General features: G+C 57.5%; 13 protein-coding genes across 13 annotated transcripts; 6 read left to right on the top strand and 7 right to left on the bottom strand.

The window, feature by feature from the left end:
• Positions 1-51: 51 nt before the first annotated feature.
• On the bottom strand, positions 52-1,169 carry ACA1_116750 (uncharacterized protein; the record flags this gene model as incomplete). Its single annotated transcript, XM_004342264.1, has 5 exons — positions 52-156; positions 246-348; positions 481-635; positions 735-1,040; positions 1,131-1,169. 5 exons carry the CDS (start codon positions 1,167-1,169, stop codon positions 52-54), a joined length of 708 nt encoding a protein of 235 aa, XP_004342313.1.
• Positions 1,170-1,287: 118 nt separating this feature from the next.
• Positions 1,288-3,278, bottom strand: ACA1_116740 (Omethyltransferase; the record flags this gene model as incomplete). The annotated part of the gene is made up of 10 exons (XM_004342263.1): positions 1,288-1,520; positions 1,609-1,752; positions 1,839-1,998; positions 2,079-2,137; positions 2,207-2,285; positions 2,369-2,486; positions 2,564-2,641; positions 2,731-2,828; positions 2,917-3,017; positions 3,101-3,278. The coding sequence occupies 10 exons, from the start codon at positions 3,276-3,278 to the stop codon at positions 1,288-1,290; spliced, it is 1,248 nt and encodes a 415-aa protein (XP_004342312.1).
• Positions 3,279-3,552: 274 nt separating this feature from the next.
• On the bottom strand, positions 3,553-6,406 carry ACA1_116730 (uncharacterized protein; the record flags this gene model as incomplete). Its single annotated transcript, XM_004342262.1, has 8 exons — positions 3,553-3,757; positions 3,843-3,920; positions 4,001-4,130; positions 4,207-4,264; positions 4,354-4,539; positions 4,625-4,972; positions 5,070-5,152; positions 5,275-6,406. The coding sequence occupies 8 exons, from the start codon at positions 6,404-6,406 to the stop codon at positions 3,553-3,555; spliced, it is 2,220 nt and encodes a 739-aa protein (XP_004342311.1).
• Positions 6,407-6,942: 536 nt separating this feature from the next.
• Positions 6,943-8,571, bottom strand: ACA1_116720 (DnaJ domain containing protein; the record flags this gene model as incomplete). Its single annotated transcript, XM_004342261.1, has 8 exons — positions 6,943-7,221; positions 7,308-7,479; positions 7,566-7,678; positions 7,760-7,833; positions 7,925-8,035; positions 8,118-8,223; positions 8,287-8,361; positions 8,434-8,571. The coding sequence occupies 8 exons, from the start codon at positions 8,569-8,571 to the stop codon at positions 6,943-6,945; spliced, it is 1,068 nt and encodes a 355-aa protein (XP_004342310.1).
• A 340-nt stretch (positions 8,572-8,911) lies between these two features.
• ACA1_116710 (uncharacterized protein) lies at positions 8,912-11,035 on the top strand (the record flags this gene model as incomplete). Its single annotated transcript, XM_004342260.1, has 8 exons — positions 8,912-9,072; positions 9,198-9,324; positions 9,442-9,597; positions 9,813-9,893; positions 10,191-10,239; positions 10,359-10,493; positions 10,604-10,766; positions 10,912-11,035. 8 exons carry the CDS (start codon positions 8,912-8,914, stop codon positions 11,033-11,035), a joined length of 996 nt encoding a protein of 331 aa, XP_004342309.1.
• A 375-nt stretch (positions 11,036-11,410) lies between these two features.
• Positions 11,411-12,204, top strand: ACA1_116700 (uncharacterized protein; the record flags this gene model as incomplete). Its single annotated transcript, XM_004342259.1, has 5 exons — positions 11,411-11,456; positions 11,546-11,644; positions 11,724-11,779; positions 11,902-12,077; positions 12,156-12,204. The coding sequence occupies 5 exons, from the start codon at positions 11,411-11,413 to the stop codon at positions 12,202-12,204; spliced, it is 426 nt and encodes a 141-aa protein (XP_004342308.1).
• A 98-nt stretch (positions 12,205-12,302) lies between these two features.
• Positions 12,303-13,807, bottom strand: ACA1_116690 (uncharacterized protein; the record flags this gene model as incomplete). Its single annotated transcript, XM_004342258.1, has 6 exons — positions 12,303-12,514; positions 12,602-12,856; positions 12,948-13,107; positions 13,193-13,359; positions 13,488-13,563; positions 13,679-13,807. 6 exons carry the CDS (start codon positions 13,805-13,807, stop codon positions 12,303-12,305), a joined length of 999 nt encoding a protein of 332 aa, XP_004342307.1.
• A 279-nt stretch (positions 13,808-14,086) lies between these two features.
• ACA1_116680 (uncharacterized protein) lies at positions 14,087-14,958 on the top strand (the record flags this gene model as incomplete). The annotated part of the gene is made up of 6 exons (XM_004342257.1): positions 14,087-14,133; positions 14,192-14,298; positions 14,380-14,434; positions 14,545-14,725; positions 14,801-14,850; positions 14,910-14,958. Coding segments are annotated over 6 exons (489 nt in total), but the record flags the coding sequence as incomplete, so codon positions are not given.
• A 500-nt stretch (positions 14,959-15,458) lies between these two features.
• ACA1_116670 (uncharacterized protein) lies at positions 15,459-16,565 on the top strand (the record flags this gene model as incomplete). Its single annotated transcript, XM_004342256.1, is given in 4 exon segments — positions 15,459-15,694; positions 15,765-15,809; positions 15,829-16,026; positions 16,187-16,565. 4 exon segments carry the CDS (start codon positions 15,459-15,461, stop codon positions 16,563-16,565), a joined length of 858 nt encoding a protein of 285 aa, XP_004342305.1.
• Positions 16,566-16,767: 202 nt separating this feature from the next.
• ACA1_116660 (zinc finger domain containing protein) lies at positions 16,768-23,189 on the top strand (the record flags this gene model as incomplete). Its single annotated transcript, XM_004342255.1, has 24 exons — positions 16,768-17,004; positions 17,056-17,422; positions 17,498-17,619; positions 17,719-17,859; positions 17,966-18,085; positions 18,158-18,233; positions 18,331-18,555; positions 18,627-18,761; positions 18,846-18,895; positions 18,984-19,053; positions 19,158-19,408; positions 19,487-19,605; positions 19,696-19,793; positions 19,900-19,963; positions 20,100-20,169; positions 20,453-20,544; positions 20,622-20,727; positions 21,003-21,296; positions 21,391-21,458; positions 21,537-21,655; positions 21,715-21,899; positions 21,978-22,040; positions 22,127-22,231; positions 22,320-23,189. The coding sequence occupies 24 exons, from the start codon at positions 16,768-16,770 to the stop codon at positions 23,187-23,189; spliced, it is 4,047 nt and encodes a 1,348-aa protein (XP_004342304.1).
• Positions 23,190-23,288: 99 nt separating this feature from the next.
• On the bottom strand, positions 23,289-23,836 carry ACA1_116650 (transcription factor pcc1 protein; the record flags this gene model as incomplete). Its single annotated transcript, XM_004342254.1, has 3 exons — positions 23,289-23,409; positions 23,508-23,636; positions 23,712-23,836. The coding sequence occupies 3 exons, from the start codon at positions 23,834-23,836 to the stop codon at positions 23,289-23,291; spliced, it is 375 nt and encodes a 124-aa protein (XP_004342303.1).
• Positions 23,837-24,380: 544 nt separating this feature from the next.
• ACA1_116640 (Lipase) lies at positions 24,381-25,192 on the top strand (the record flags this gene model as incomplete). Its single annotated transcript, XM_004342253.1, is given in 2 exon segments — positions 24,381-24,784; positions 24,799-25,192. 2 exon segments carry the CDS (start codon positions 24,381-24,383, stop codon positions 25,190-25,192), a joined length of 798 nt encoding a protein of 265 aa, XP_004342302.1.
• A 73-nt stretch (positions 25,193-25,265) lies between these two features.
• ACA1_116630 (lipoyltransferase and lipoateprotein ligase) lies at positions 25,266-27,351 on the bottom strand (the record flags this gene model as incomplete). Its single annotated transcript, XM_004342252.1, has 11 exons — positions 25,266-25,390; positions 25,468-25,570; positions 25,661-25,716; positions 25,792-25,879; positions 25,987-26,115; positions 26,195-26,281; positions 26,410-26,536; positions 26,658-26,716; positions 26,796-26,906; positions 27,007-27,126; positions 27,238-27,351. The coding sequence occupies 11 exons, from the start codon at positions 27,349-27,351 to the stop codon at positions 25,266-25,268; spliced, it is 1,119 nt and encodes a 372-aa protein (XP_004342301.1).
• Positions 27,352-27,541: the final 190 nt, after the last annotated feature.

Raw genomic sequence — 27,541 nt, 5'->3', positions numbered from 1 at the left:
GGGGCGGGGCGGGGTACACTCCCACCTCCTCCGGTCTTCGATCTCGCTCGCTCAGCGATTGGGGGTGGGGGCGGGGTTGGGGAACAGCTCTGAGTCGAGGAAGTTGACGAGGGCCTCCTCGAGCTGTCTCTCTCGAGCGTCGTTGATCTCTTTCTCCTGCAGGCGCGCGGCGGCCAGAGTCAGTTCGGAAGACTGAGTAGACCATCGCCCACCCAGTTTGGGGGGGGGCTGTTGATGGCACGTACCCGAACAGTGGTCGGGTAGCCGGCGCCTTCTCTGATGACCCTCTCGGTCAGCGGCGGCGCGTTGTCTTCCACGAAGCGAGTGATGAACTGATCCAACTCCAGCCTTTGAGTAACCACCGCACACACGACACGCACCACCGCACACACGACACGCACCACCACACACACATGCGCAAAGATTCAAGCTCGTGAGACTCTCGGCAAGATGAACAGAGCCAGGGCGGGAGCCACGCACTCTCCATCGGAATAATCGAGCTCGTAGCGCTGGACCTGGCCGTCGGCCTCGCCATTGGGCAGGGTGACCACCATCTGCGTCGTCTTGGCGGTGTATAGCGCGTGGAAGCCCCGCCTGTCTCGCAGCACCAGCTCACAGCCCGTGCACCCGTCCGCCTATGATCACCGGTGCCAGCGGTTGGGCAAAGAGCGAAAGCGAAAGCGAAGCGAGGGAGGGGGAAAAGCGAAGAAAGAGAAGGTGGGAGAATCTGGCACCTGGATGGTGGGTATGTGATGGTTGAGGTGCACGGTCACCGACTGGCAGTTGATGACCTCGGCGGTGCCCGTCGTCACTGGTTTGGACAGAGTCAAGGTACAGTCGCGGCACCCCTCTGCCGGGTTGGGGGCAAAGGTGGTGTCATCAGTGAAACAAGTAGCAAAGCTTGGGGTGAGGTGCGCAGGCCAACCAATGACGAGCTTGGTGGCGCGGCCGGTGAGGGTGATGCGGCAGTCGCGGCAATTGGTGATGCACGTCGCTGCTGCCCCCGCGTCCACCACTAATGCAGTGCCCTCTTCGTTTTCCTGCGTGCATGCATCTTAAATCAATGGAGACAAGTGCAATGGCATACGCATATGACCGCCAGAGGAGCAACGGGGAAGGTACGATCGTACTATGCGAGTCACAGGTCTGCGAGCAAGGAAGGCGTGCATCTTGATGCTTCTCGAAGAAGATTAATTTATATTTATATTTATTTTATTTTATTCAGTCTTTTCTGTACGCCCCCGTGGTGGAGACAAACGGCCAGTTTTGGCGCCTGTTGCACCTGCCTCAGTCGACATTGCGCAGTTGTGCGACAGCTTCGATGACGGTGAAGGGACTGCGCGTCTCGACCACACGCTTGAGGTCGAAGCCGGCGCTGGTCAGCAGCCGCGCGAATTCCTCCTGCGTCCGGCCCTTGCCCTGGTAGACCGTCATCGACACCAGGTCCAGGGCCAGATTGATCTGCCGCTGGTCGTGGGGCTTGATAAAGTCGGCCTCCACCAGCACCAGCTTCTTTCCCTCTGAGTGAACCATTGCGTAGTGAGCCACCACAAATTGGTTAACGGACAAGGTAACAGGAGAGCTGGCATTGTGGGAGGGTTGACGCACTTTGCTGCATGGCCTGCCTCACATTCTGGAGAAGAGTGAGGGCCTTGGCATCGTCCAGCTGGCTGACGACGCCCTTGAGCACGTAGCAGTCACCGCCCGACGGCACGCTCTCGAAGAAATCGCCGGCCTCCATAAACACACGATCTGTGCGCGTTTTAACGCGCCACACAAAGCAACGCGTGAGATGCAACGATGATGGATGGTGCGATGAGCCATGATGGTGGTCATACCCTGATAGTTGATCACATTCTTGCCGTACCGCTCCTGCCACTCGATGATCGCCTCGTCGATGACGTGCTGCTGATCGTAGATGGTGGCGGTCATGTTCACGTACCGCCGCAGCAGCATGTTCACAAACTTGCCTCGACCTCCGCCCACGTCCACCACATGCTGTGCGCCACACACGCAAGGTGGTGCTGAGCTATCATCACAGATCTCAATGAGTGCAATGAGGCAGTCACGATTCTCACCTCAAACTGGCGGAAGTCGTAGTCCTCAATGACGGCAGCGCCACGCAGTGCGTTGGTTTCTAATGAATGTGGAGGTGGCAGGGTATGTGAGGCCCGGATCGTTTGAAACAAAGTGGCGTGCAACGTACCGGCCATGGCCTGGTTGAACACCTCGTTCTGCACTCGGTTGTCTTCGTAGTAATCCCAGAACGTTTCGTCGGGCAGGTACTGATGTGCCCGCACACAATTGGAACCAAGTCAAGCGAGCCGATGCGTCGCTTCAAGGTGGCGGCCTTGGTCAGATGTAGTACCTTTCTCCACCCCACAACACCTTCTGTCAGGGTGAGGAGCATGCCGTCGGATGCGCCCCAGTGGACGTGGTCGTGATAGGCCATCACTAGATTGCGCACCGTCGAAGGGTGATCCTTGCTGTGAACGAAAGTAAACGAGTAACCGAAGAGTCTGAACAGGAACGCATGGGCGAGTGGGTCGGTGGCGCCAGTTACCGAAGCACGGACGAAAGCTCGGTGTTGCGAAAGGAGCGCGGCTTGTCTTCATAAAAGTAGCCGACGCTGGCCAGAGTCCTGAGAACCAACCGTCAGGTAAGACGCCTCTTCACCCTCGTGCGTGTGCGTGTGCGTGGGCTGCGTGGGCTGTGTGCGCGTAGGTGCACCTGAGGATGCGATAGAGATTCTCTTCGAGGACGTCGTTGGCTTTGGCCAGCTCGCCTGCGGTCTTACTGCCATCGCCGATCAGGTCGGCTATCCCCAGCTGGCGAAACGAGAGAGCAAGCGTGTGCATGAGCGCATCATGCCCTCACCGGGGACTAAAATCGGAGCTCAGACCAACAGCGGCGCACCTTGGCCACGAGATGTAGCGCTTGAGAGGTGAAGTGTGAAGTGGCCAGCTGCAGCGCCATGTAGGGAGGCGGCACCAGTTTGCTCCGCAGATACATCAGCACTGCATCAAGCGTCAGACTTAGCGTTCGCGTTACTGTGTGTGTGGTGTGTGTGCGGTGTGTGTTGAAGTGGGGTGTGGGGTACCTCGATCGGCCCACTGCGCGAAGCGGTAGCCGACCCACGAAGAGGGCGCGCTGTAGTCGGCACCAGCGAGTTGCTGAGCGCCCGGAGCCTTGAGGTGGGCGATGATGCCGCGGCCGAAGTAGCCCAAGCCCACCCCCACCAGTACTACCACCAGTGCCCACGAAAGCTTGAACTCCATCTCGCCCTAATCGCCCCAAGAACGAAGCGGAAATCGAGTAGAAACGATGGTGAGTAAAGAAAATAAAAATGGGCTGAATAAGAGTGGTACCTACAACAAAGCGGTACGGGCTGGTGCTTGGCTTGTGGTTGAAGTAAATGAATGAACAAGAGGCAAAAAATCGGTGGCTTCACCTGTTTTTGATCAGATTCCGCGTACATTTCTTCGAGATTGATAACAAATAAAATTGATTTGTTGTATTTACATACGTAACCCCGCATGCCTATTATTCTCGCTACTTGGTGATGGGGAACACGACCTTGCGTTCGAGGCGCACGCTGGGCTTGAGCGGTATTCGGGTGTCCTCCGTGCGGCCCTTGCCCGCCCAGCACGAGGGCATGTAGTTGTTGCTCGACTTGGACGAGTCACGCACCAGGCCCATGCGCTTGTAGGCCGCCGCCGTCAGCTCCGAGCAGAAGAGCGACGAGAAGTCCTCCTCCCTGCAGCGGTGGGCGGGCACCGGTGAGTCTCGCGGCGGCGCTACGGCAGGCATCGCGTATGAGCGAGGTGGTGACGGTGGCGTACGTGTTGAGCCCGCTCCAGGCCTTGACCATGGAAAGTCGGTTCTTTTGAAATGGCCGCCCCTGCACCTCATCAATGAACCTGTTGGCCACCGGTGACGTAAGCAACACAGGATATGAGAAGGCGGGGAAAAGACGATATGGGCGGTAGAGGTGATCTACCGGTAGATTGCGTCCATCATCTCGGGCGTCCTCTGCACCGAGAGCTGTCGTATAGCGACTTTCGATACCGTTCGCAGTAACTCGATTCTATCGTCAAAATTGTACATCTCCACACCACCCTCCAGGGTGGCTGGTAGACAGGGACAAGGAGCAAAACGATTGTCAGATCGTCGCTCACGCAATGATGAGGAGGGACCGGTGCGCACCTTCAAGAAGTCTGATTTCGTTGTTCCACCAGCGCACCACCATCGCCACATGATCCCACTGTTGAACACACGCTCTATCAGCCGCGCGGTCGCAGGCGAAGGGGCGGAGGGCGGAGGTGGGCAGTAGTGTGGGCGGAGAGAGCGTACGTGGCTCATGGTGAAGAATTTTGTTCCGTACGCCAAAATGTGCGAATTGTCGAAGAGCACGATGTCGCCGGTGTCCAGTCGCATGGGGATCGACGTGGACGCGATGCCCCGGTCTTGCAACAGCGCTGACTTGTCGAACGACCGCGGACTCTTTTGGACCTTGATGGTCACTGTACATGGCGCGTCCTACGCCACGACACATTGGGTGATTAATTGAATGGCACACGCACGTGCGGACAACCGCTGAAGAGGTGGTGGTGATCAAGTGTACCTCGGTGGATCGTTGACCGTTGCGTTGAGATGGCGATGACATGGTCTCACGCTCTCGCTCCTCTTCTCGTTCATCTTCCTCCAGCTCCTTCTCCTCTTGTTCTATACCCCGCGTCGCAAAATCCGCCACAGCGAGCGTGCCCAGCACCTCGGTCTTCCAGTTGTTGGCCAGCGTCGTCTCTACGGCTGGACGGGGATTGGGTTTCGGCTGCGGGTTGTTCCCCTCTGCGGCGCCGTGTACCGGTGAGAGGCTACGATACCCGTTTTGTGACGCAGGTGACACGCGCGCTTTGGTCCACTCGGACTGCTTCTTTGCGGGCTCCGCTTTGCGTGGCGCGCTCACCTTCATCTAAGCCCAAATGCGAACAAAGCCGAGTGAAGTGGAGTGAGTGAGTGAGTTGCAACAGAGTACGGAAGGAACAATGGCACGCGTGTGGGTGACTCACCATAGACTTGGATGGATGATGATTCCTCGGGCTCAGGTTGCCGCTGGACTGAGATTTGTTCGAGCGTGGTCCGAGATCTGACACTGCAGTTACACGCCGAACGCCAACGGTCAGTGGTGAAAGGAGCAAGAGTTCACACGACACATGACGACACACGACGACGACGACACACACACACACACAAGAGAGAGAGAGAGAGACGTACGCGGAGAGACCGCAAAGGAAAAAGAGAAGGCCAGAGTGACCTCATCGGCCTTGTCCATAGGTATGGTCGCCAGATCGATCCATTGCTCGTCTACCAGCGTGTCGGCCGAACCCAATCCGCCAATCTGCCAGAGCGCCACCTTCACGCAGCCTGCCCCCTCCATGATATCCTCGCCCGAGCCCTCCTCCGTGAACGTGCAGCCCAATCCGGCCCATGGGAAGGACGCCGATGAAGATGACGACAGCAACGGCGAGGGCATGAACGACGACAACGATGGCGGCGATGCGGGCGGCGACGTATTCGAGCGAGCGGAAGACAGGTTGCGAATGTGCGGCGAGGTGGCGGGCGAGTGTCGGTCGTAGTGGTTCTCGGTCCTTCGCACCTCTCTCGACGATTCCGCATGCCCGACGTCCGCTTTGGAGTGATGGTAGGACCACGTGCGGAGGCTCTGCCTGCCCAGCGACAGCTCCAGATAGAGGCCCGCGCGACCGGCAGCGTGGGCCAGCTTGTGGTTGGTGTTGAGGTGCGCGTGGGTGATGAGGAGGTCGACGACGGGCCGCGCCGAGCTTGGACCCAGCAGCGGAGCGGGCGTGCTCTTGGGTCGGCCTCGCTCGCTCTTGGCCAAAGATGGAGCGGCAGAGGAGGAAGCAGTCGACGACGCCTCTTGCGGTTCATCTGGAGGCAAGATGTACTGCTTGATGAAGTCCTTGTGCAGCGAGTAGCGGTCGGCCAGCAGTTTGATTACCTCCCGCACGCCGCCCACCCAGCGCTCGACGTCCTCGGCGTCCTCCACCGCCAGCACGTAGACGCGCTTGGTGCAGGTCGTTCGAAGATGGAAGGAGTGAGGGAATCGCGGATCGGGATGCAGCGGCGCTTCGATTGCAGCCGCTGCTGTGAGGAGGATGTAGTTGATCGGCTCCGCTTGCGGATCGGTGCTGTAGTAGAGTCGATTGTCCTTCAGGTAGAAGTAGCGCCGCTTCCATCCCGAGATGACGCTGTTGGCGCCCTTCTTCCACAACCAGCCCTCGAGCTTGCGGTAGAGGCGCTTGGTCGGTGGTCGATAGAACGCGTACTGAAGCCTCGGGGCGGCCCCTTTCGTCGATGATGGCCCGGCCGTGGTCTTCACTTCCATAATGCCATCTTCACCCATGAACACAACTTCCTGTGTCCCCTTCTCTCCAATCTTCGCACCTCCCTCCACATCGCCCCTACTCTGTTCATTTTCTCCTTTCGGGAATCTCGCCGCGCCTAACGATGGGTAGATGGTTCGTTTTGCAGCGCCGAGGATGGCCAATGGCTTGGCGAGGCTCCTCTCCTCATCGCCATCCTCCATCCCGCGCCGAGGGCCTGCTTTTGATTGCCTCAGGGCTGGTTATCGTTCGTGCCGCCACCTTGTCGCGGTGATTCGTTATCTGTTTCTCTCCCCTTTTCTTCTTTCAATCCTGGGTCTCGCACACACACAACACCGGTTGTTAGATAAATAAATGTTATTTATATTATTTGCATTTGTGTGCACCTATGTGCGTCCCCTTCCATCGAAACAGAAGGCAGAAGGCGAGCCACAGGAGTAACAAATAATAAATAAATAGCTAGAGAGGCAGCCTGTTCCACGCGCCCCGCTTCAGTCATTGTCTTCTTCTTCCACCTCTTGCCAGATCTTCTTCCTCTTCAGTCAATATCTTCGTTGCTGTTGCTGGGCACGGGAGGTTCGGCGGCAAGCGCTTCGTCGGCTTCGTCCTTGGATGACTCGGTCTCGGCCTTCTCCTTGCCCTTGTGGCCGCCGGCATCGGCTTCCTCCTTCCTCTTCTTCTCCTCCTCCTTGAGCTTTCGCCTGTACTCGGTGGCGCCCACCTTCTCATAGATCTCGCCCATGATTCGCAGACCCTTGGCGCGTCTCCTCCGCTCGGCCTTGGAGATGTCCAGGTCGCCCAACACCGACTCGCATACCTAAGCGCGCAAGGTGAGAAAAAGAAGCGTCTGCAGCCCGCGATGAAGCACACGGCGATGGTAAAGAGATGAAGTGGCAAACGAACCTTTCGCATAGTGTTCTCGGTTTCGAGCTTGCCCATTCGGAAGAGGGCACCCATGCCTTCGCTTTCGATGGCAGCCTCGAGCTCGGCCTGCTCTTCGGTCTGTGTTCCCAGCTCGCCCTCCATCTGCTTAGCCTGAAGTTCCTGCTGCGCCACTTCCAGGCGAATGGCGGACCTGGCAAGCGCAACCACCACAACCACAGCAAACGCTCGAGATGAGTTGACGGCCAGCGACTCACACAACTGGCGCAAGGGACGTACTTGAGTGCTCCCCAGGTTTCCTTGATCATGTGCGCCTTCTCGCGCCATTCGGCAAAGGTGCCACCGATGCCACCCAAGTGCTGCTTGGCCTCTGACCGATACACGTAGCCGACCTGCCAGGCAGAAACGCGGGTAATGAACTCATCAGAACATGAGAAAGGAGGACCACTAGTGGTAGGCGTGGGCATATATACATGGTAGAGCAGCTCAGCGCCTCGATCCTCGTCCTTCAGCTCTGCCGCTTGTTTGGTGAGCGACTGCTTGAATTCTGTGGCGTAAACGCAAAGTGTTACGGTGAGCACAAAGCATTGACAAATGAATGAGCAGAGTTGAAGAAGAAGAAGAAGAAAAAAACAAACCCTCTTCGCTGCCCTCCAGGTAGAGCTCAAGTTTCGAGAGAAGCTGTGCTCGGAGAGTGATGATTCGGTGCGCCTCCTGCTCACCAGGGTCCGAGGTGGCCGAGAAGTGCTCTGTAACAAGGAATCAGCGTGCGGCGTTCTGTGCCTCGGCAGAAGTTTGCTTGGGGAGTGACTGCGTGAGCGAGTTCGGTACCGAAAGAGACTTCACCAAAGAACTCCTTGAACTTCTCACCACCAAACATGTCCTTGAACAGCTCGCGCGGGTCGGAGAAGATGTCATCGCCCTTTTCAAACACCACCTGCAGAAGATCGAAAAAGTGTTTAAAAAAAGAGTCATGCATGCGCCCGCAACGTTGCCGTACCTTGCCGTACTTATTGTACCGTTCCCTCTTCTCGGGGTCGGACAGGACCTCATACGCGACAGAAATCGCTTTAAACTGGAGGGATTAATTGATTAATTCATGCAAGATTTACAGAAAATAAATCGTCAGGCTCCATGGTGTTCGAACCGTATCTTCGCTGCCGCCCTTGTCGGGATGATGAACCTTCGCGGCCTGATAGTACCCCTTCTTGATCTGCGCCGTGGTGGCCGTAGGGCTCACACCCAGCAGGTCGTAGTACTCTGTCTCAAGAACCTTTCCCTCCATCTTTATGATTAAATCGGATCAATTCGATTCCTGATGTTGATCGAATCAAGAGGTGGGATCGATCCACGGTTCGAGTCAGATGGTTGGCACTAAACGAAATGACGATGCTGCGAGGACAAAAGCAGACCGTACCGCAGGCTGCCGACCGACAAGACAACTCCTCCCGTCTTGCGCTGTATCTCCACTTCCCGCCTTGGGCCACAACTGTCGACGCTATGTTGTCTACAAAATTACAGACACGGCAAAGAAGAAAAGGAAAAAGAAGAGAAATGACGGTGCATCGATACCCGGGTTCTGGGCGTCAAGGAGTGGAAACACAAAAACGGAGAACCCGCGGTACATGGGGCATGCGGCGACCTCAGCGGTGATCAGCACTGTCGAACCCGGCACAGAGGGCGGAGTGGAAGAGGAGGTCTTCCAGAGCAAGGAGCTCATGAGTATGGTTGTTAGTCTATCGGACATGTCCATCACCGACCTCTCCCGCTTTGCTTTGGTCTGTCGGTGCGTGTTCTGCTTCATTAGCCCGGTAGACCACATTAGCGCAATAATTAACGACTTGAATATTATATATCTTATATATTGAAAAAATAACTGTATTTCTATTTACGCCTCTGTGGCCTCCACAGGCGGTGGCGGGACGTGGCGCGAGACCCGCTCTTTCCCTTCCGGCTGAGCCAAGCCCTTTGCGTCGGCACCATCGAAAAGGACGTCCGGCCAGAGTTCGTCTGGCTCTCCACACTCCGCAGCGAGAGGGTACTGCGCCTTGTCCTCCGCCAGTGGCGGCCTCGTGGTGCAGTGGTGCTCACCAACAGCGCGTGTTGCCACACCCGACCGGTCTTCTTCTCCTTCGTCTTCATCAATTCATTCAAGGTGGTTTCTGCGTCGGCTGGAGGCAGTCATTGCCTGTTCCTGACCAGCTCGGGCCGCGTCTACGGGATGGGGACCAACGCCCAGGGGCGGCTCGGTTTGAATCACAGCGTGCACGCGTGTCGATCGCCCGAATTCGTGAGCTCGCTCGGTAAGCCGGTGCCACTTGCTACGCAGGCTGCTCGCGCTCACCTCACTAACAGTGACACGCACGCGAATCAGAGCATCAGCACATCGTTAAGGTGGAGGCCGGTTTTCTCTGTAGTTTTGCACTTACCAAAGAGGTGCGTTATTCCTCTCTTGAGTGTGTCGTGTGTGTCGGGTGCGGTCTTCACCCAACACCTTGCCTTCCCGGGCTTGAATCGCTTCCCCAGGGCAAGGTGTTCGCCTTCGGCAGCAACACAAACGGAGAGCTCGGTCTGGGGACCAACACGTCGCCCGTGACGCCTGTCATCGTACGTGCACACCCAATGCGCGCGACCCAAGTTCCCGACGCTGCCGCTCATTGTTCATTGTCCCTCCCCACTGGCCATCAAAGGTGGACGCACTCAACGACGAAGAGATCGTCGATGTTAGCTCTGACATGCACACGTGAGCCTTCCCCCTCCTCCACCTCAGACCTCGCCTTCTTGCAGCTAAATTGCGATTGGGCGTTCGATTGTGTGTGGTTTGGGTTGGGGTGGATACATCGCAGGCTTTTCTTGACGCGGGCAGGCAGGATCTACTCTTGTGGTTTGGGTAGATTTGGTCAGCTGGGCCATGGGGACGAGGCGTGCCTGATGACACCCAAGCCGATCGCTGGTGCGTTCTGCGCACAACACAGGACACACAAACGACACACGGCTCACGCAGAGTTCGGACAGCGTTCGAGACGACACGGATCAGGATGATCTGCGCCGGAGGCAGTCACTCTTTTGCAGTGAGCGAACATGATGAGCAGCTCTACGCGTGGGGCCGGAACGAGCACGGCGAGCTCGGCCGGAAGGACAAATCGAACCAATCCCTGCCCACGCCACTGAAGGTGGGGCAAGGCGAACCCATCGATTCCATCACAAGTGCGCACTCCTCCTGCATTTCCCAATGATGATGTGCGAATACAATCACCAACTGTTGGCTTGCGTCGTGTGTGCGCGGTGGTGCGTGTGCGGCGTGTGCGGCGGAACAGCGGGGACGTGGCACTCGCTGGTACTCACTAAGGAAGGATGCTGCTACACGTTTGGCACGGGGCGAGCCAGCCTGGGCAGCAAGGATACGGCCTGGCAGCCCACGATCGTGCCCGGTCTGGAGGACCAGAAGGTGATAGCCATGGCCGGCGGCGATGATCACAGGTACCTGGCGTGCGTGTACGGTGGTGCCTTCGTGCGTGCGTTGAGTTCAATTGCTGGCCGGCGACTTGCTTACCTTAACCGCGGTTTTCTTTAGTTTGTTTGTCACGGAAGATGGCGTGTACGCGATGGGGAACACGAAGCGAAGTCGAATAGGAAGACATAACGGAGACGCACTGACCCGCGCCGAGCGCCTGGGAGGTGGGCTTGGCAACAAGGGCCGACCGTTCGCCGTCACCGCCGGCGACAACTTCAGCGTGGTGCTTCTCTAAGCCCGGTGCCATCGCACGTTGTTGGTGTCCATGATGCACATATTTGAATAACTGTACACTTACACAACCGACCAACCGGCCGGCAGCGCCATTAAGGTAACCTCAAGGTGGTGTGGCCGGTCCTCGAGAGAAACGGGCTACGAACTCGTCCAAGACCAGAGAAAGGGCCTACGAGGATTGCCGCAGTCCCTCCTCTTCCGTTTCCGCGGGCGAAACCGCACAATTACCGGCCACCACGCAGTTTGGTGGTCGGATATTACTGGGCGTGGTAGTGGCAGTTCATCGTCGTCACGCCGTACAAAAGGCGTCGGCCTAGCACTCGGTTTGTATTACCACACCCCGTCCCCAACACCCAGGCCTCTAACACTGCCCATCATGCGCTTCACTCTTGCCCTCTTCGCTCTGCTGGCGGCTTTGTTCGGTACCCTTCACACTCAATCACCATCACCTCCGGCACACCAACGTGCAGGTCTTCAGGTCTTCACTTCTAACACTGTTACAATCCTCCAGCCGTGGCGCAGGCCAACGACTGCATCATGACCAAGTGCGCCTACCAGCTTGACGCTTGCGCCCAGGACATGTCCTGCTCCGCCTCTCTGGAGTGCGCCAGTACGTGTCGAGCCACACGGTGAACCTGTTCCCTAACAACAACCCACACTCACTACAACACTCTTTCGACCACCTGCAGTTAGCTGCGACACCTTCGACACCGCCTGCATCCAGGGCTGCGCCAACGAGGCGTACGTTCGCTCAGCTGCGCTCTGAAGATGAATGTGACACTGACTCTCCACAACAGCAGCTGCAACGGCGCCTTCAAGAACATGACCTCGTGCGCCGCCCAGTGCCTGCCCGACGCCCCCGCCCAGGTGCTCGACCTCATCGCTGAGGATGAGCATGAGCTGAGGATCATGTCCAAGTGCAACATCATCAAGAAGGCCGAGTGCGCCGTGGGCGTCGCTGCTGCCATCAGCTCGTGCGGTGGCCCCGCCAACATTCCCTGCATCATCAGCAGGTTGAAGGCCCTCCACGGCTGCGGCAAGTGGTACTTACTCCTCTCCACCCCCCCCCAACAACCACCCCTTCCCTATTCTATTTTTGACGTCGTTATTTCAATCAACAGCTTCTGCCAGACCCTCAAGTGCAGGGGCCTGTGCAAGGACTTCTGCTAGACGTCTACACGTTCGCCCTAAATATGTAGTTTTAATCCATTTTGTCAGACGAATACACTTGTGGTTTTTGTGGAATCTTTGTTTGTGTGTTGGTGGGTCTACATGTCCTTCATGGGCACATCGTCGGGGTGGTCCTCTATTCCACGCAGCTTGCGGTTGGCCGCGACAGCCTTGCTGAAGAGGAGGTGCTGGATGTCGCCGCCCGCTGGCGGGGCGGGCGCTTGGATGAGGTAGCGCAGGATCAAACCGATGACGCCTATGATGACGAACAGCATGGCCCAATAGAACGAGCACACGTCCAGCGTGCAGCCTGCACAATCACAACAGGAGTTAAAGGGTTAGCAATAGGAGTTATAAATCCAACAAAAAGAGGCCCTGGGCGTGGTGTGATCGGTACCGATGGGAGGGCTCTGGGGCGCGGTGTTACGGAAGACGGGCAGGGCGAAGATGAGCGAGATGGAGGCGCCGAGCATGGGCGCTTCGACCTTGGCGCGGTTCCAGATGACCAGCAGGCTGGCCATGAGCGAGAAGAAGCCGCCCACCAGCCAGAAGGCGATGATCATGAACACCGGGTAGAGTCGGAACACATCCGTTCGCGTGATGTTGATCATGAAGTCAGTAGCTCCAATGTCCTGGAATGTTGGCTGATCGCCTGTTGTCGTTGTTGTTGTTGTTGCGAACAGCGTATGTAGGACTTGTCAGCACAAAACGCACACTCCACAAAACACACGGTAACGACGCACCAACAGAAAAGGTGAAGCCGTAGGAGATGGCCTTGTTGACGATGAGCGCCAGTTCAGTGGAGCTGTTGCTGTATGTGGGACCCGTGTAGACGTAGACCGCGATTTCGCTGTCGTAGTGGTCGAACGGGTACATGTCGAACGCGCCCTTGATCAGCGGAATCTGGAGAATGCATGCATGCACACATTCAGTCGTGGCGCTGGACACTCAGTGCGCACGATGGGGAGAGGGAAGGAGGGCCGCGTACGGTGGTGGTGATGGGCTTGAAGTTGCCGCTGGGCTTCACCACGACCTCTTCTCGCCCAATGCCAATCGTGAACGTGCGGTTGAGCGTGTTGTCGGAGCCTATCCAACTATCTGGCACCGACTCGATGTCCACCGTCACCTTGCAGTTGTAGTCCACCGGGCTGATAGCTTTTTATATATATATTTCAGATATAATATAGGATAATACAAAAAAAGAATGTAGTGTAGAGCATGCACATTGCTATTGTGAGTGCAAAACGAACACATTCTTGGGGGCAGTGAGAGGAAGCGCGTACTAATAACAGAGACGGAGAGCACCACCAGGTCGGCCGGGTCGTAGGCGTGATTGGGGAAAAACTCAGCAGCTTGTGTCTGCGCAGGGAACACAAACGCAATTACGAACTAATTAACGTGCTCTTCACGCCGGTCGCCGTGTTTCTTCGTAAAAGAGGAAGATGAAGAAGATAGAAGATGAAGAGAAGGTTACCTGGTCACGGTTCTGGTTGAGGAAGGTGGTGAGGAAGGCGATGTAGCCGCCAATGAAGGCCAGAATGAAGAAGCTCTGCACGAGGATGGCAAAGCAGTTACGCTTGTGAAAGTCCAAAATGCGGCCCATTGCTGCTCCGGGTTGTGGTGTAGTGTGGGCCCGTCGCCAGTGCCAGTGTCCCGAGCTGTGCGGTGAATGGGCAAAGGTCGGAACGGAGAACGCCACAGCAGGCCACCAACCACCAACGTTGTGGTTGAAGGGGAAAAACTCGTTTTTTTCTCTTCTTTTCTTTATCCGTTCAGCTTTACCTTATTTAGCTGACCGGTTTTTTTCTGACTTAGACAAGGACCACCAGCGCCAACTGGCAGACATCGGCAGTACTTCTCCCTCTTCCGCTTCCCTCCACGACCATGCGTTCCTTCGTCGTTCTCCTCGCCCTTATCGCCACCTTCTTGGTACCGAGCGCCATTTGGGACCCGAACCACGCCTTTCTCACTCCGACTTTCGTTTCAGCTGTCGCGCAGGCCGACACCTTCGGTCGCTGCGTTGTCTCCAAGTGCTCGCCGGAGGTTTACTCGTGCTCCTCGACCCGAAGTGCGCCAACGCCGCCGATTGCCTCAGTACCCTCCCCTTATCCTCTTCACTCCAGTCCCGGCGTAGCCCTTATGAAGAGACGAACTCCCTTTCCTCTCTCCGCCCAGGCCGCTGCCCTCCATCGGCCCAGTCCGGGTGCAGCCGTGAGTGCACTGCCAGCGCGTACGTGTTGCCCCTCATCCGTTGCTCAGCCGCCACGGGAAAAACCGAACTATTGCTCAACCCGGAGGAAGTCAAGTTCTGACATTCTGGTGGGGTGCCGGGGTCCGCAGTGTCTACGCCAACCTGACCGCTTGCTCGTCGCAATGCGTGTCGACTGGTGTGGCTGATGTGATCTCGCTCGTTGCGCCCGCGAGAGCGGACAACATCATGGCCGGCTGCAACGCTATGAAGAAGGCCATGTGCGCTACGGCCATCGCCGGCGCCATCGTCGCGTGTGGTGGACCCGAGGACGTACGTCTTATCAACCGCACCTAGCTTCGCCCTTCAAGATGACCAGCTCACTTTGATCGTAATGGCACCATTTAGATCCCCTGCATTCTGGCCGCCCTGGGCGCCCTGGAGGGCTGCGTCACTTGGTACGCCGCTCTTCATACCTGTGCGAGTGGCTTCAGCTTATCTTCTTGTCGTACTGCAGCTTCTGTGAGTCCAAGGGTTGCCGCGGTCTCTGCAAGCACGTCTGCTAGAAAGGACGAAGACAAGGTAATAAAATAGGAGGTTAGTTTTTTTTTCTCCGTTGCCTTCTCCCTGGGCATGGACTCGAACTCTCAGCTAGCGTGTACCCCAACAACAACCCCCCAAAGGATTTATTCCATTTCGTGATCTGACGCACACCCGTCGCTCCGGGAGCGAAAGGTTAGTGACTCGGCACACACGCGTACAGAGCGTGGGGGTAGGCCGTGGTTATGGTACGAGAGCTCTGGTTCTTGGTTCACCTCAGCTCTCCCGCAAGGGCCGGTTCCACCAGCGAAAACTCACTTCTTGGGTGCACCTCCCTCTAACGGGTGCGGGTCTGTAGGACTGGCCCACCTGGCTACACCTCGCTTGAGCGCTTCATGTGATTGGCCGGTGGCGGCCACAAAATGCGGGCTCGGCTGCTTCGACAATCACTTCATCACTTCATCCCTTGCCTCCTCCACACTACCAACTCAGTGAAGAAGGAGAAGATCCATCAACCACCACCACGATGTCACCTTCTACCAAGCTGTTCTTCGTGCTGGCCCTGGGCCTAGCTCTCTCAGCCACGGCGGCCATGGCCGACGGCAAGATGAGGAACGATGGAGGACCGTGCAAGGGCGGCTACTGGCCCGACGGCAAGGGCTGCTGTCCGGAGCTCATCAACGGGAAGGCCTACTACCGCGACGGCAACAAGTGCTACCCCAAGGACGTCGGCTGCGGCGTTTACTACGCTGACGGCAATGGGTACCGCCTCACCGCTCACACACCACGTGAGCCGGCGTGAGGGGCTGACAGTGCACCTCGCTCAATACAGGTTCTACCCGGACGAGAAGGGCAACTACCTGAAGGCCGGCGAGTCGTGCTCGTGGGAGCGCAAGTGCCACGAGCGCTGCATCCGCCCCGCGACCACAAGACCACCACGACCACGGAGGAATGCCCCAAGGAGACCACCACGACCGAGAGGCGCACCACCACCCCAAGCGCACCACCACGACGACCGAGGAGTGCCCCAAGGAAACCACCACCACCAAGAGGGAGACCACCACGACCAAGAGGCACACCACCACTACGGAGGAGTGCCCTAAGGAGACCACCACGACCGAGAGGCGCACCACCCCCAAGCGCACCACGACGACGGAGGAGTGCCCCAAGGAGACCACCACCACCAAGAAGCACACCACCACGACCGAGGATTGCCCCAAGCACACCACCACGACGACGGAGGAGTGCCCCAAGGAGACCACCACGACCAAGAAGCGCCACCACCACGACGACCGAGGAGTGCCCCAAGGAGACCACCACTACCAAGAAGCACACCACCACCACCACGACCGAGGAGTGCCGCAAGACCACGACCGACAAGCCGTGCGAGGACGACAAGAAGAAGTGCCCCGGCGGCCAGTGGAAGGACGGCCACGGGTGCTGCCCGCGCAAGGTGGGCCGCGAGTGGCGCTACCGCGACGCCCAGGGCTGCTACCCGATCGAGCTCGACTGCGGCGTGTTCTACGCCGACGCGCAGGGCTGTTATCCGGACGAGCACGGCAAGTACCTCAAGGCCGGCGAGTGCTGCCCCGACCACCGCAAGTGCTGTCCCGAGTGCGATGGCGGCTACTAATGCAGAGGAGCATGGTCGCCCGACCTGATAAGAACGGAGAAAGCCGCACTTGTTGTTACTGATTAAATGACTTTACCACTTCACTTCCGCGAGAAAGTCTGCTTCTTTTGGTCTGCTTTTTATAAATTGTTTCGCGGAAGCCAAAACAGCCTTGGGCTTTTGCGCAAACTCAGTCGGGGTTGATTGCTAGCTGGAGAGGAAGATGGAGTCGCCCTCAGTCTCTATTTACCTCTCCACGTCGGAAGAGGAGGAAGAGCCTAAGCAGGCAGTCTCCAAGAAGCAGAAGAAGGCGCCTGCTGCAAAGGCAAATTCGCGTAGCACGTCACGAAAGCGTAAGATTACGGCCGAATCGGATGACGATGGCAAGGCATCATCACCCAAGACAAACGCCAAGACACCTCGTCGTAGCACACGATCCACAGCGACCAAGAAGAGGAAAGTGGAGGCGAATGGCGAAGATGAAGAATCGGAGCAAGATTCTGAAGCAGAGACAACAAAGACGAAGAAGACGACCCCATCCAAGACTAGCAAGAAGGGCAAGGGCAAGGAGAAGCTCGACGACGAGGGAGAAGACTACCTGGATGAAGAGGAAGATGACGACGGCGAAAAGAAGCCAACCAAGAAGACAGCCAGCAAGACCGCAGCGAAAAAAGGCCAGGCTAGGTCCAGAAAGCGAAAGGCAACGACCGACGGCGAAGATGAGGACGTGGGTGAGTCCGTGAACGATGCGGTGATCGACGAGAACGTGCAGCAGGAGGTCGAAGCCGCCTCGGGTCGCTGGGTTGTGCTGAAGTCACTGCGCATTCCGCTCCTTCTCAAGTGGCGCACGCGCAACCACAGCACCGTTGATGAGTCCGGTATGCCCAACCTGTGCTGCATGTTCTCAAGAAATGGTGTGCATGGCCATTATGGCTCACGCGATGTTGGTGCAGAGCTCAAGTTCAAGGTGCCTCCGATGACGTTCAACTGCTATGGTTGTGGACACTACAACAGCAAGCGAACGGAGCCGACGTGCAGTGGGTGCGGGTCCAGGGCACCTTGGAACGCTCAGGTGGTACGTTTCTATGATCTTCTGTTCTGTCGTGAGGGGTGGAGGGATCATGTGAATCCGACGCTTGTGGTGCGGTGCTATTTACGTCTTGGGGTTTTGCAGCCCTACCATGAAGCACGGAGCAAGGCGCTGGCCAAGGCCAAGGAAAAGAAGGAACTCGAGGCACAGAAGGCTTTCATGAAGACGCCTCTTCCGGATATCGACTCCTTCAAGAAGCCGTTCGCCGCGACAATACTGCGAGGGGTAAACAAGGCCTTGCCTGCCCCTGCCCAGTGAGAACCGCCATTCAATGCTCTCACACCAACGCGTCGCGCGTGACATGGCGTGGTGCGCGTATGTGGCGTCACAGGAGCGCTCGTACTACGATGTCTATGAACTCCGTGATGCGAAGCAGCAGCCAGTTGGGCGTTTGGAAGGCTTCGCAAGCGCCCACCACTCCACAATAACCGAACTGCGGAAGGTGCTCAAGGTACGTCGCTTCACTTTACGGGTCAGGCTGTGTACGGCTGGTCCATCGCTGATGCGCTGCCCAATATCTCAGGAGATGCAAGGGGAACCTGATGAAGCCGAAACCCTCCTCCGCGCTAGGCGAACGCCCAAGAAAGACAAGAAGCGAGGTTTCGTCCCCTCCTCACCTGCGTGGCACTCGCGCCGCCGCTACTGGGCCGCTCGTTCACACACACGCGCGGTTGTTCGTCATGTTGCGGTGTACAGCCGTATGGGGCGACGAGAAGGACAAGTTCTCCTCAAGCAAGCTGTGGAAGACCAAGTGGAGCATTCTGCCCCGGGAGGAGAAGATACCGGAGGAGTGGATCGCCGACAAGTACCACGGGATGTGGTCGAAACAGACGGACACCCCGGAACAGTTTAAAGATCAGTGGGAGTCGGGTGCCATCCGAATGGCACAGTTTGCGCTCAAGCTCGACGTAGGCAGATTTGGTTCGTATCCTACACCACTCGTGGGAGCGTGCAACATCTTTCTTTCGCTCACGCGGTGCGTCGACGAGCAGAGGCAATGGTCAAGAACGGTCTGCCGATCACGACGCGCAATCTGGTGTTTGAACTGATCTGGCAGGCGGGCAGGACCCACGCTGTCATCGATTGCATGACGGAGAAGGACAAGTCCATGGAAATGTTTGAGAACAGTTCGTTACACTCTCCACTCTTGCTGCTGTTCGCTGGTGTGCTGGATCATATGCTCAGTCTTCTGCCCTTCCTCCCATCAACAGACTGTCCCACCGTGCCCCTCACCCATCGCAAGCAGCCTGCTCGCATCCAGGTACACACTTCCCTCCCTTCTCTCCCTTCGTTTTCGAGACTCGCTTCTTTTCAGGCCAATGTTCACCCATGTGACGACGTCCACCTAGACCAAGCTGTACGGCTACCAGCTGAACGCGCTCGCCTGGATGAACAATCTCGAGAATACTATCAAAGAGGGTAGGCCATCTTCGCCCACCATGCACACGCCTGTTGAACGAGTCGACGCCGCCTTCGCCTCAACTGTTCTCGTCCACTGATCATGGTCTCGTCGTGGTGAACAGGCAAGGGCTTCTCAGTGCCCAAGCTCACGAAGGTCGACTGGACGGACATCCAGTTCAATACGCTCAAGAAGCGCTTCCTTCTGCCCACCGAGAAGAAGGAGGCCTTATTCTACACCAAGGGCGGAATCTACGCGGACGAAATGGGCCTGGGCAAGACGATCACCATGCTCTCTCTCGTGCTCGCCAACCCTCTCGACCTTACGCGTCCGCCCGCCGTTGACGATTCACATTTCGTCACCAAGGCCACCCTCGTACCCGCCCACGCTCCCCTCCAAGCCGTACACGGCCGCGCCGGTTTTGCTCATTGTGCGCTCTCTTGTGCCTCATAGATCCTGGCGCCGAATCATCTGGTCAAGCAGTGGACTGACGAGATCAAGAAGAACATCAAGCCCAGCCTCGATGTCCTGGTGCTCACTACCATTGTCCAATGTCAGAAGGTCACCTACAGGTGCGCTGTCCGATCCCTCTCTGGTGTGGCGGCGGCGGCGGCGGCGTACCAACCAACCTCTATCTGACATGTCGCGGTCACTCTTATTAGGGATGTCATGAAAGCAGATGTGGTGATCGTGTCTTTCCAGCTGCTCAAGAACAAGATCTACCTGCAGTTGGGCTGTATCGACAACCACGGACCTCTCGGTACGTAACTGCATGCATCAAACCGCACTCGCGTCGGCTGGTGCCATGGTTTTAGCTCATTGACCCACTCCACCCCACACTCCTGTGTGTTTGTCAAACCAAACAGATATTGTCGGTCGACAATGCGAGGTGAAGACGAGTGCGCAAGAGCTGAAGAGGCGGGTCAACCCGTTTATGCAGACCTGCCCCATCTTGGAACATTTCTTTTGGCATCGGTAAGCACACACCTGTCCCGTCCTTCCATTCAACGCGTCTGGCTCAGTCCTGACCGCCTTGCGTCGCCGCCTCCGCCACCTCCGCCGCCAGGTTGATTGTCGACGAGGGACATGAGGTCCTGTGCGACGATTACGCGCAGAAGAGGACCAACTTTTACATCGTGCGTGCCCTTGCCTCTTGACGTGTCCCGCATCGTACGCGCTACTGACGCCAGCCCCGTCCCTTTGTGCGTGGCTCGGTACGCTGCTCAGCACGCCATTAATAACCTGCAATCGTCGTACCGTTGGTACGTGTCCGGAACGCCTCTTCCACACGCGAGACAGTCGCTGGTACGCACCCTTGTCCACCACCTCTGTTCATAGTATAGTTTGGCGGCGTTGGTTGCTCACGGCAACGTGGCGACGCTTTCATTCCTTCCTGCACACACGCGCGCGCTCGCGCAGAACGGCGCTCTTCGCTTCTTGCAAAGTCGGATCCCAAGGGCGCTCACGAACCCGGTGGGTGAGCTGGAGCGCCGCTACTTTGAAACCATCAGGTAATGCACAACTGCTTGCTTGCAGACTGACCTTTGTTTTCGGCCTCACTGACGACCCGTCTGTTGCGCAACGACAGGCGCAACATCTTCTGGCGCAACACCAAGGCGAGCATCGGCGACGAGTACAACATCCCGGAGATCGTCGAGCAGCTGATCTTCCTTGAACCCTCCGAAGTCGAGTTGGTACGTACTGCGTGGGCACACACTCGACAGTCTTCAGACTAGCGCGCCTACTCACACGCCTCTCTTCTCTTCCTCTCTCTCTGAATAGGGTATGTATGAAGACGCCAAGCGGAACCACGACACGCTACGCATGCGCCAGCTGTGCTGGTGAGTCCCTCTCCCTGCAGCGCGGTGTTGGTCGGCCGAGAGTGCATGGCAGCTTCAAAGCTCGACCACTCTCTTCTCATCTCATTCTCATTCTCTGGTGTCTCGTGCTCTTGCGCAGCCACATGCAGATCTCCGAGATCGACCGTCGGGTGTTGGGCATCGAAAAGAAGACGCTGGACGACATCCGCAAGGAGATGATCGCGCACAAGCAGGACGAGGAGCGCCAGGCGGTCGAGCAACTGCGCGACGTCGAAGCCGAAGAGCGCCAGACACGGATCGAACTGCGCGAGGCGACGGGGGCCTACGTCAAGCAGAGCCTCAAAACCAGGCTGAGCGCCCTCGCGACTTCCATCGCCTCCTATAAGAAGGACATCGCCAACTACCGCGCCACCCTCGCCTACTTCGAGTCCATCATCCCTCAGGTGAGCGTCTTCTTCTACTTCTTCTCTTCACCGCGAAGTCAATGGCCTGTGGGCATCGAGCTGACGCGCACGGCTGTGTGCTATCGAATATTAGGTGTCGCGCTCGGCCGAGGAGCCGTGTGTGATCTGCTTCGAGACCATCACGCAGCTCACCATCACCCCGTGCGTGAACACCACGCTTAGCCCCCCTCCCCTCTCCGTCTCCCCCCTGACATCCTCGATTCCGGCGTGTACGTACAGGTGCGGGCACATGTACTGCCGCGCCTGTATCGAAAGCGCGCTGGGCGTGGCCTCGCGCTGTCCCACCTGCAGGAATCCGCTCACTCGCGGCCAGCTCACCCAAGTCCTCGAAGAGGTCCGTACCCCCCCCCTTTGACGCTGCTGGCAGGTGGTTGGGGAGGGGGAGGTGGTGGCGTAGGTGCTGACCAACAACACAACAAACAGGAGCAAAAGGAGGCGATCGAGGAGAAGCATGAGGTGAGCGGGCTGATCCAGAAATACGGCACCAAGATGGCGCAGCTGATCAAACTGCTGGGCGAGCTGCTAAAGAAGAAGGACAACCGTATCATCATCTTTTCGCAGTGGGACGGGATGCTCCACAAGGTGCGTTCGCTTTCTTGCCTCTATTTATTAACTCTTTTCAAGCTTGGCTGTGGACCCTGACTCCATCATTTTGCGCAGGTGGGCGACACTTTGAAGGAGAATCACATCAACAACGTCTACGTTCGTGGCAATGTGTGGCAGGTAACTACTCTGGCGAACCACTCACTCACTGGCCCATACGGTTAGCCTAACCACAACCACAACCACAACCACAACCACAACCACAGCGTAACAAGGCCATCGGCACGTTCAAGGAGAGCGAGGACGAAGACCCCAAGTCGTCGCGCGTGATCATGCTCTCGCTGGAGAAGGCTGCCTCGGGCACCAACCTCGTACGCACATCTTTCCCCAACACCTCGCCTGCGCCACCTATGCATAGGTGGCATCGCTGACCTTACCTTACCTCTTCTTCATCGTCAGACCGAAGCGACGCACATCATCTTGCTCGATCCCGTGAGCGGCAAGCCCGAGGAGATCGCCGCCATCGAGTCGCAGGCCATCGGCCGCGCGCACCGCCAGGGCCAGAACAAGCAGCTCACCCTGATCCGGCTGATCATGAAGAACACCATCGAGCACGAGATCTACGAACGCAACAGCACCGTCATCGCCGAGGCCAAGCAGGCGGCTGCCAACAGCAAGGCCACCTCCACCTCCACCTCCTCCTCGACGTCTTCGTCCTCGTCGTCGGCGCCCACCGTCACGAAACTTACGCTGGATGAAGAGGAGGACAGCAGCGACGAAGACGAGATGGAGGTCGAGAAGGAGGAGAAGAAGGGTGGAAAGGCAAAGGAGAGCTCTGATGACGAAGATGAGGACGAGGTGGAGGACGAGAAGGAGAAGAAGACGACGACAGCGACGAAGAAGATGTTGGCCACCACCAAGAACGATGACGAGGAGGAGGAGCAGCTGAACTTCACCCAACTCTACGCGTACTCGGTGGCCGAGCTGAAGGCCCACTGCCAGCGCCTCGGGGTGACGCAATACGGCCGATCCCGGAAGACGATCACCGATGCCCTCCTCGCGTTCCACAAAGAGTCCAGCAAGAAGGACGAGGGAGCAGAGGAAGAGGAAGATGACGATGGCGACGAGGGTGAGGCCAAGGAGAAGGCCGACAGCGACGAGAGCGAGGAGGAGGAAGCCGGCAATCGGATCAAGTTGGACGTGTCCAACCTCGGGAGCCACACCATGGAGGAACTCAGGGCCTTCCGCGCGCAGGAGGGCATACGCGGAGGCGGCAGGAGCAAGGCCGCCCTCATCCAATCCATTGCCGACCACCTCGCCCGCAAGTGAGCCCCGCCATCACGTGCTCGTTAGACGCTAAGAAGAGAAGACGAAGACGAAGACGAAGATGGAGACAGAGACAGAGATGAACGGGTGGCGGTGATGTGATCAGGCGGGGAGTTGCTCCTGCTCGCCAAAGGCCTTTATGGTGTCGATGGTGAGAAGGAGCATGTCGAAGAATGAACTCACCACCGTTCGTAACATCCGCACCTCCAGCGCCTCGTAGGTCCTGCACGCAACACAACACACAACACACAACGCACAACACAACACACAACACGATGAGACAAGGCAAGGGTGTGGCGAAGGAAGTGCGAGTGCACGTACACGTGTAGTACGCCGTCTTTGGCCTCAAGCGTGCGACGCACGACGGTGGGCTTGAGTTCTTTGTCCACCTCGAGCGTGGTGCGCACAATGTCCGCCCACTCGCTCCTGGCAAACGGAATGTCGATGTTGCTGGTTTGCCGCACACGTGAGATGCTGGCACGGCGAAGAGGCCACATAGGGCGATTTGGGGGGGGGGGCACGTACAATTTGTGCGGGAAGAGGACGCCGGCATTTGTGAGCCTCTCATCTTCTGAATCGGGTTCATACTCGAGGTCGTCATCCATCTTGGGCTTCTTCTTCGCGATCTGTGCTTCAGCCTGACGCTTCATTCACTTCAATCTCTTTTCATTTAAGAAACCTCGTTTTTCTTTTGCCTTTTCTTTCCTTCCGCTTCACAAACAAAACTATTTTGTCGACCAAGTTCTTGGCCATTGGCCGAGAGTTGGACGCCTGGCTCTGGGGTGCCTTTTCCGCAAGCAGACCGTTTCCATTTCTATTCCAACAACAACCTTCTGAAGCAAACGGATAACAACACCATCTCCACCAACAACCTACCTCACCACACCCTCACGATGTCTTTCCTTGCGCGAACGTTCGAGGACGTTCTTCTCGAGCTCCACCTCAAACACCTCCACCTCGACGACTACCTCCTCTACCGCAACTTCAATCAATATCGACCACCTCAAGACCTGCATCCTCTACAACAACAACCAACTTGAAGCGGTGACCCCCTCAACCACCAGCACGACGACAACAGACACCAGAACCCTACACGAGGACCTACTTGGTATGTCCCACCTTCTTTAGTTTCGTCTTCCTTGTGCCTCGTTTGACCAAAGCGTGTATTCCTCGACATCTTTACATGATGTAGGTATGTCGTTTACCTTCGTTTCGGATCAATTCGAGGAGCTTGCCACCTTCTCCAACGACGAGACCCTTCAGCTGGGCGAATTCGCCAGCCTCGCCTACCTCGACCGCGACGCCAACCTCGGCGACGGCTCCTACACCACCTTGAGCCCCTTCGCCACCGACCTCTCGTCCGGCTTTGTGCGCGCCCGCGGCGCCCAGGTCGTGGTGACCTACAAGGGCACCGACACGGCCAGGGACTTCCAGACCGACTTCGACGCCTGGCCCCTCGCACGCCCCGAGCTCCTGCCTGAGCGCCGCATCCACGGCGGCTTCCTCAAGGCCTGGGAGAGCACCTGGCCTCAGGTGGCCGCCATTCTCGAGTCGCACGCCCACGCCACGGCCTTCAAGTGTCGGACCTCACCTTCACCGTGTGCGGCCACAGCCTGGGCGCGGCGCAGGCCACCCTCGCCGCGCTTCACGTGGCGCGCCACCTGGTCCGCTCTGTCGACCAGGTGCGGCTGCTCACGTTCGGGTCGCCGCGCGTTTTCACCTGGGCCGGCGCCGCCTACTTTGAGCGCATCGGCCTCGGCGCCCGCACGCTTCGAGTGGCGGAGAACGACGCCGACCCGGTGACGATGGTCAACCTGGGCAGCTTCGGGTTCAAGCACGTCGGGCTCAACGTGCGCGTGGTCAAGCCGGCCGCGGCCTGGCCCCATCTGATGGAGGGCTACATGGCTGGCTTGATGGCGCTCAACGTCTCCACGTTCGTGCCGACCTTCGCGCTGGGCACCCGCCGGGCCGTGATCCGCGCCTGTCTTCGTCTTCTCCATCTTTAATGTCAATCTCATCTTAATCTCCAAATGTAAGATTGTTCCAATCAACGCGACTATAATCATTGAAGTGATCAGGCTACATGGCGTGGACGAGCCACTCCTTGAGTTCCTCGAGGTTGGCCTCGACGTTGTCCACCTCCTTCATCTTGGATTGGGTTGCCTCGATGGCCTCGGTCACGCCCTGCTTGTCGTATGTGCGCCCTGCGTGTATAGATTGTGTGTCAGCTCACACACCCAAAACGGAAGCACTATGATGAGCTTGGCCCAGACTCACGCACCGTGGAGGGCGAGGGTGAGGTCGTCGATCATCTGCGGGTAGAGCGAGTCGCTGAATATCTTCACCTCCGTTATCCGCCCGTTCTTGGCGTTGATCAGGAGGTCCTGATGATGACGATGACGATGATGACGGCTGATGGTCAGGAAAACAACCATTTGTCGAAGAAACGCGACTCCTCGTGGGAGGGAACGTACAATGTTGCCCCAGGTGAATCGCTTCTCGAGGCTGTGCTCAAACGCGGGCGTCTCCCCTGTGTCGCATGTGTGAGAGAGATCTGATGGGTAAAAACGGCAGCAAACGGATGTGGGGGGAGGCCTCGCGTTACCGAAGCGCCACTTCCAGTCTTGGAGGGTGGCATAGGTGTTGGCTAGTGATGGAATGGACGCCAGCATCTCGTGCTTGAGGTATTCGATCTGTCACAAGACCACCGCAATGGGCTCGTGTGTTGGTGTGCCGTGCGTGCGTGCGTGCGTGCGCGCGCGCGCGACTACATCTGCCCCGGTAGCTAAGCGGGCCATACCTCGCATCGGTCCTCGTACGTCTTGTAGAACTCCTCCACGAGCGCGTCGCACATGGACTCGTGGTCGACCTCCGGGTTGAGGTCCTTCAGGTTCTGCACCCGGGCCTGCACACTGTCGACGCCCTTGCTCTGCGCGATGAATTGAGGGCACTTGAGTCACGACAAACCAAGAGAGGGGGGGGGCATCAGAGCGTAGGTCACATCAAACCTTGAGCTTGGCCTTGTCGGGATTGAGAATCTTGCCCAACGACGCGAAGTCGACGTTGATCAACATCGTCCCGTGGTGCAGCGCCCTCTAAAGGTGGAGACAAAGGCATGAACAATCGGGACACGCGACGACACACACGACACGACACAGGGCACACGCGACACGACACGACACACGCGCGGGGGGGCTCTTGAGGGGGGAGGGACAAGGCGTACGCCGTTCGAGATCTTGTAGGCCGAACCGGAGATCTTCTTGCCGTCGACGAGAATGTCGTTGCGGCCCGACGCCGAGGCCGTGATGTTGAATCGCTTCTTGAGGGCGTTGATCAGAATGCCCGAGTTTCTGTTACAGCACAAAATAAAAGCCAGGCCGTGTGTGCGCACGACACGCACCAAAAGCGATTGAGCGGCCCAAGTTCTTGGAAAAGAGGAATGAAGGCGAGTTTTGTGGTAAAACCGCGCACCTCACTTTGTCGAACGCACCGACGTTGGAGAGGAAGGTGAAGTTGGTGTTGCCCAGGTCCTGTGGCGAGCAGCGTCTCAGCACGAAGGGCTGACGAAGGGGAAGAAGGAGAAGAAGGAGAAGAAGGAGGGTGCAGTACTTGGTACACGGCGCCGCCGCCCGAGTACCGGCGCGCGAGCACGACGTTCTCGCGCTCCATCACGGACAGGTGACACTCCTTGAACGGATTCTGGTGTCGGCCGATCACCACCTGCTCTGACCGCCGCCACCCGACACGGAGGATCAATGGCCACGGCGCGATGAACTCAAGGAAGAAGAAGTGGGCGTGAGAGATGGAGAAGGAACGGTACGGTGGGCGCGTTGCGCCAGAGGTAGAGGGTCTGCTTGGTGGGGTCGCCCTCCCGGAAGATCCACTCCTCAGTGGCGATGTTGAACAGCGGGTCCGTCGTCGATGTCACATACACCTTCACCTGATGGTACCAAGGCCGGCACAACAACGAAAAAATGAAAGTAAAGTGCCGAATCGGCATTTAATCAATACAAATCAGTATTATGTAAAAAAACGAGAGGTACTGTCGCACCTTGCTGGTGTCTGTGGCATAGGCGCGATTGGTCGTGCTTCCGTATGCAGCCACCCTCCCGCCACGCAGGTGCAGGCGAGTGCCGCTCCGCCAGGCTGCTGTTGCCCTCTTCATCTTCTTTTCTTTATTATTTTGTTTATTTTATAATTTATATTTCTTTTTCCGTTCAACTTCATTTAACAGTTGTTGTTTGCAAATAAATAATATGTAGAAATTAACATGCCATTAAAATGCGTGTTCCCTTTCGATGCTTTGTTGATGTTCGTTGTTGCGCGGTGTCTTCTGCATCCAGCCCGAGCGGGCG

The sequence above is a fragment of the Acanthamoeba castellanii genome (assembly GCF_000313135.1).
Source record: "Acanthamoeba castellanii str. Neff unplaced genomic scaffold scf7180000084669, whole genome shotgun sequence".
Lineage (NCBI taxonomy): Eukaryota > Discosea > Longamoebia > Acanthamoebidae > Acanthamoeba > Acanthamoeba castellanii.
Note: the sequence above shows the minus strand (reverse complement) of the source record. Positions and strands in the feature narration are given on the sequence as shown.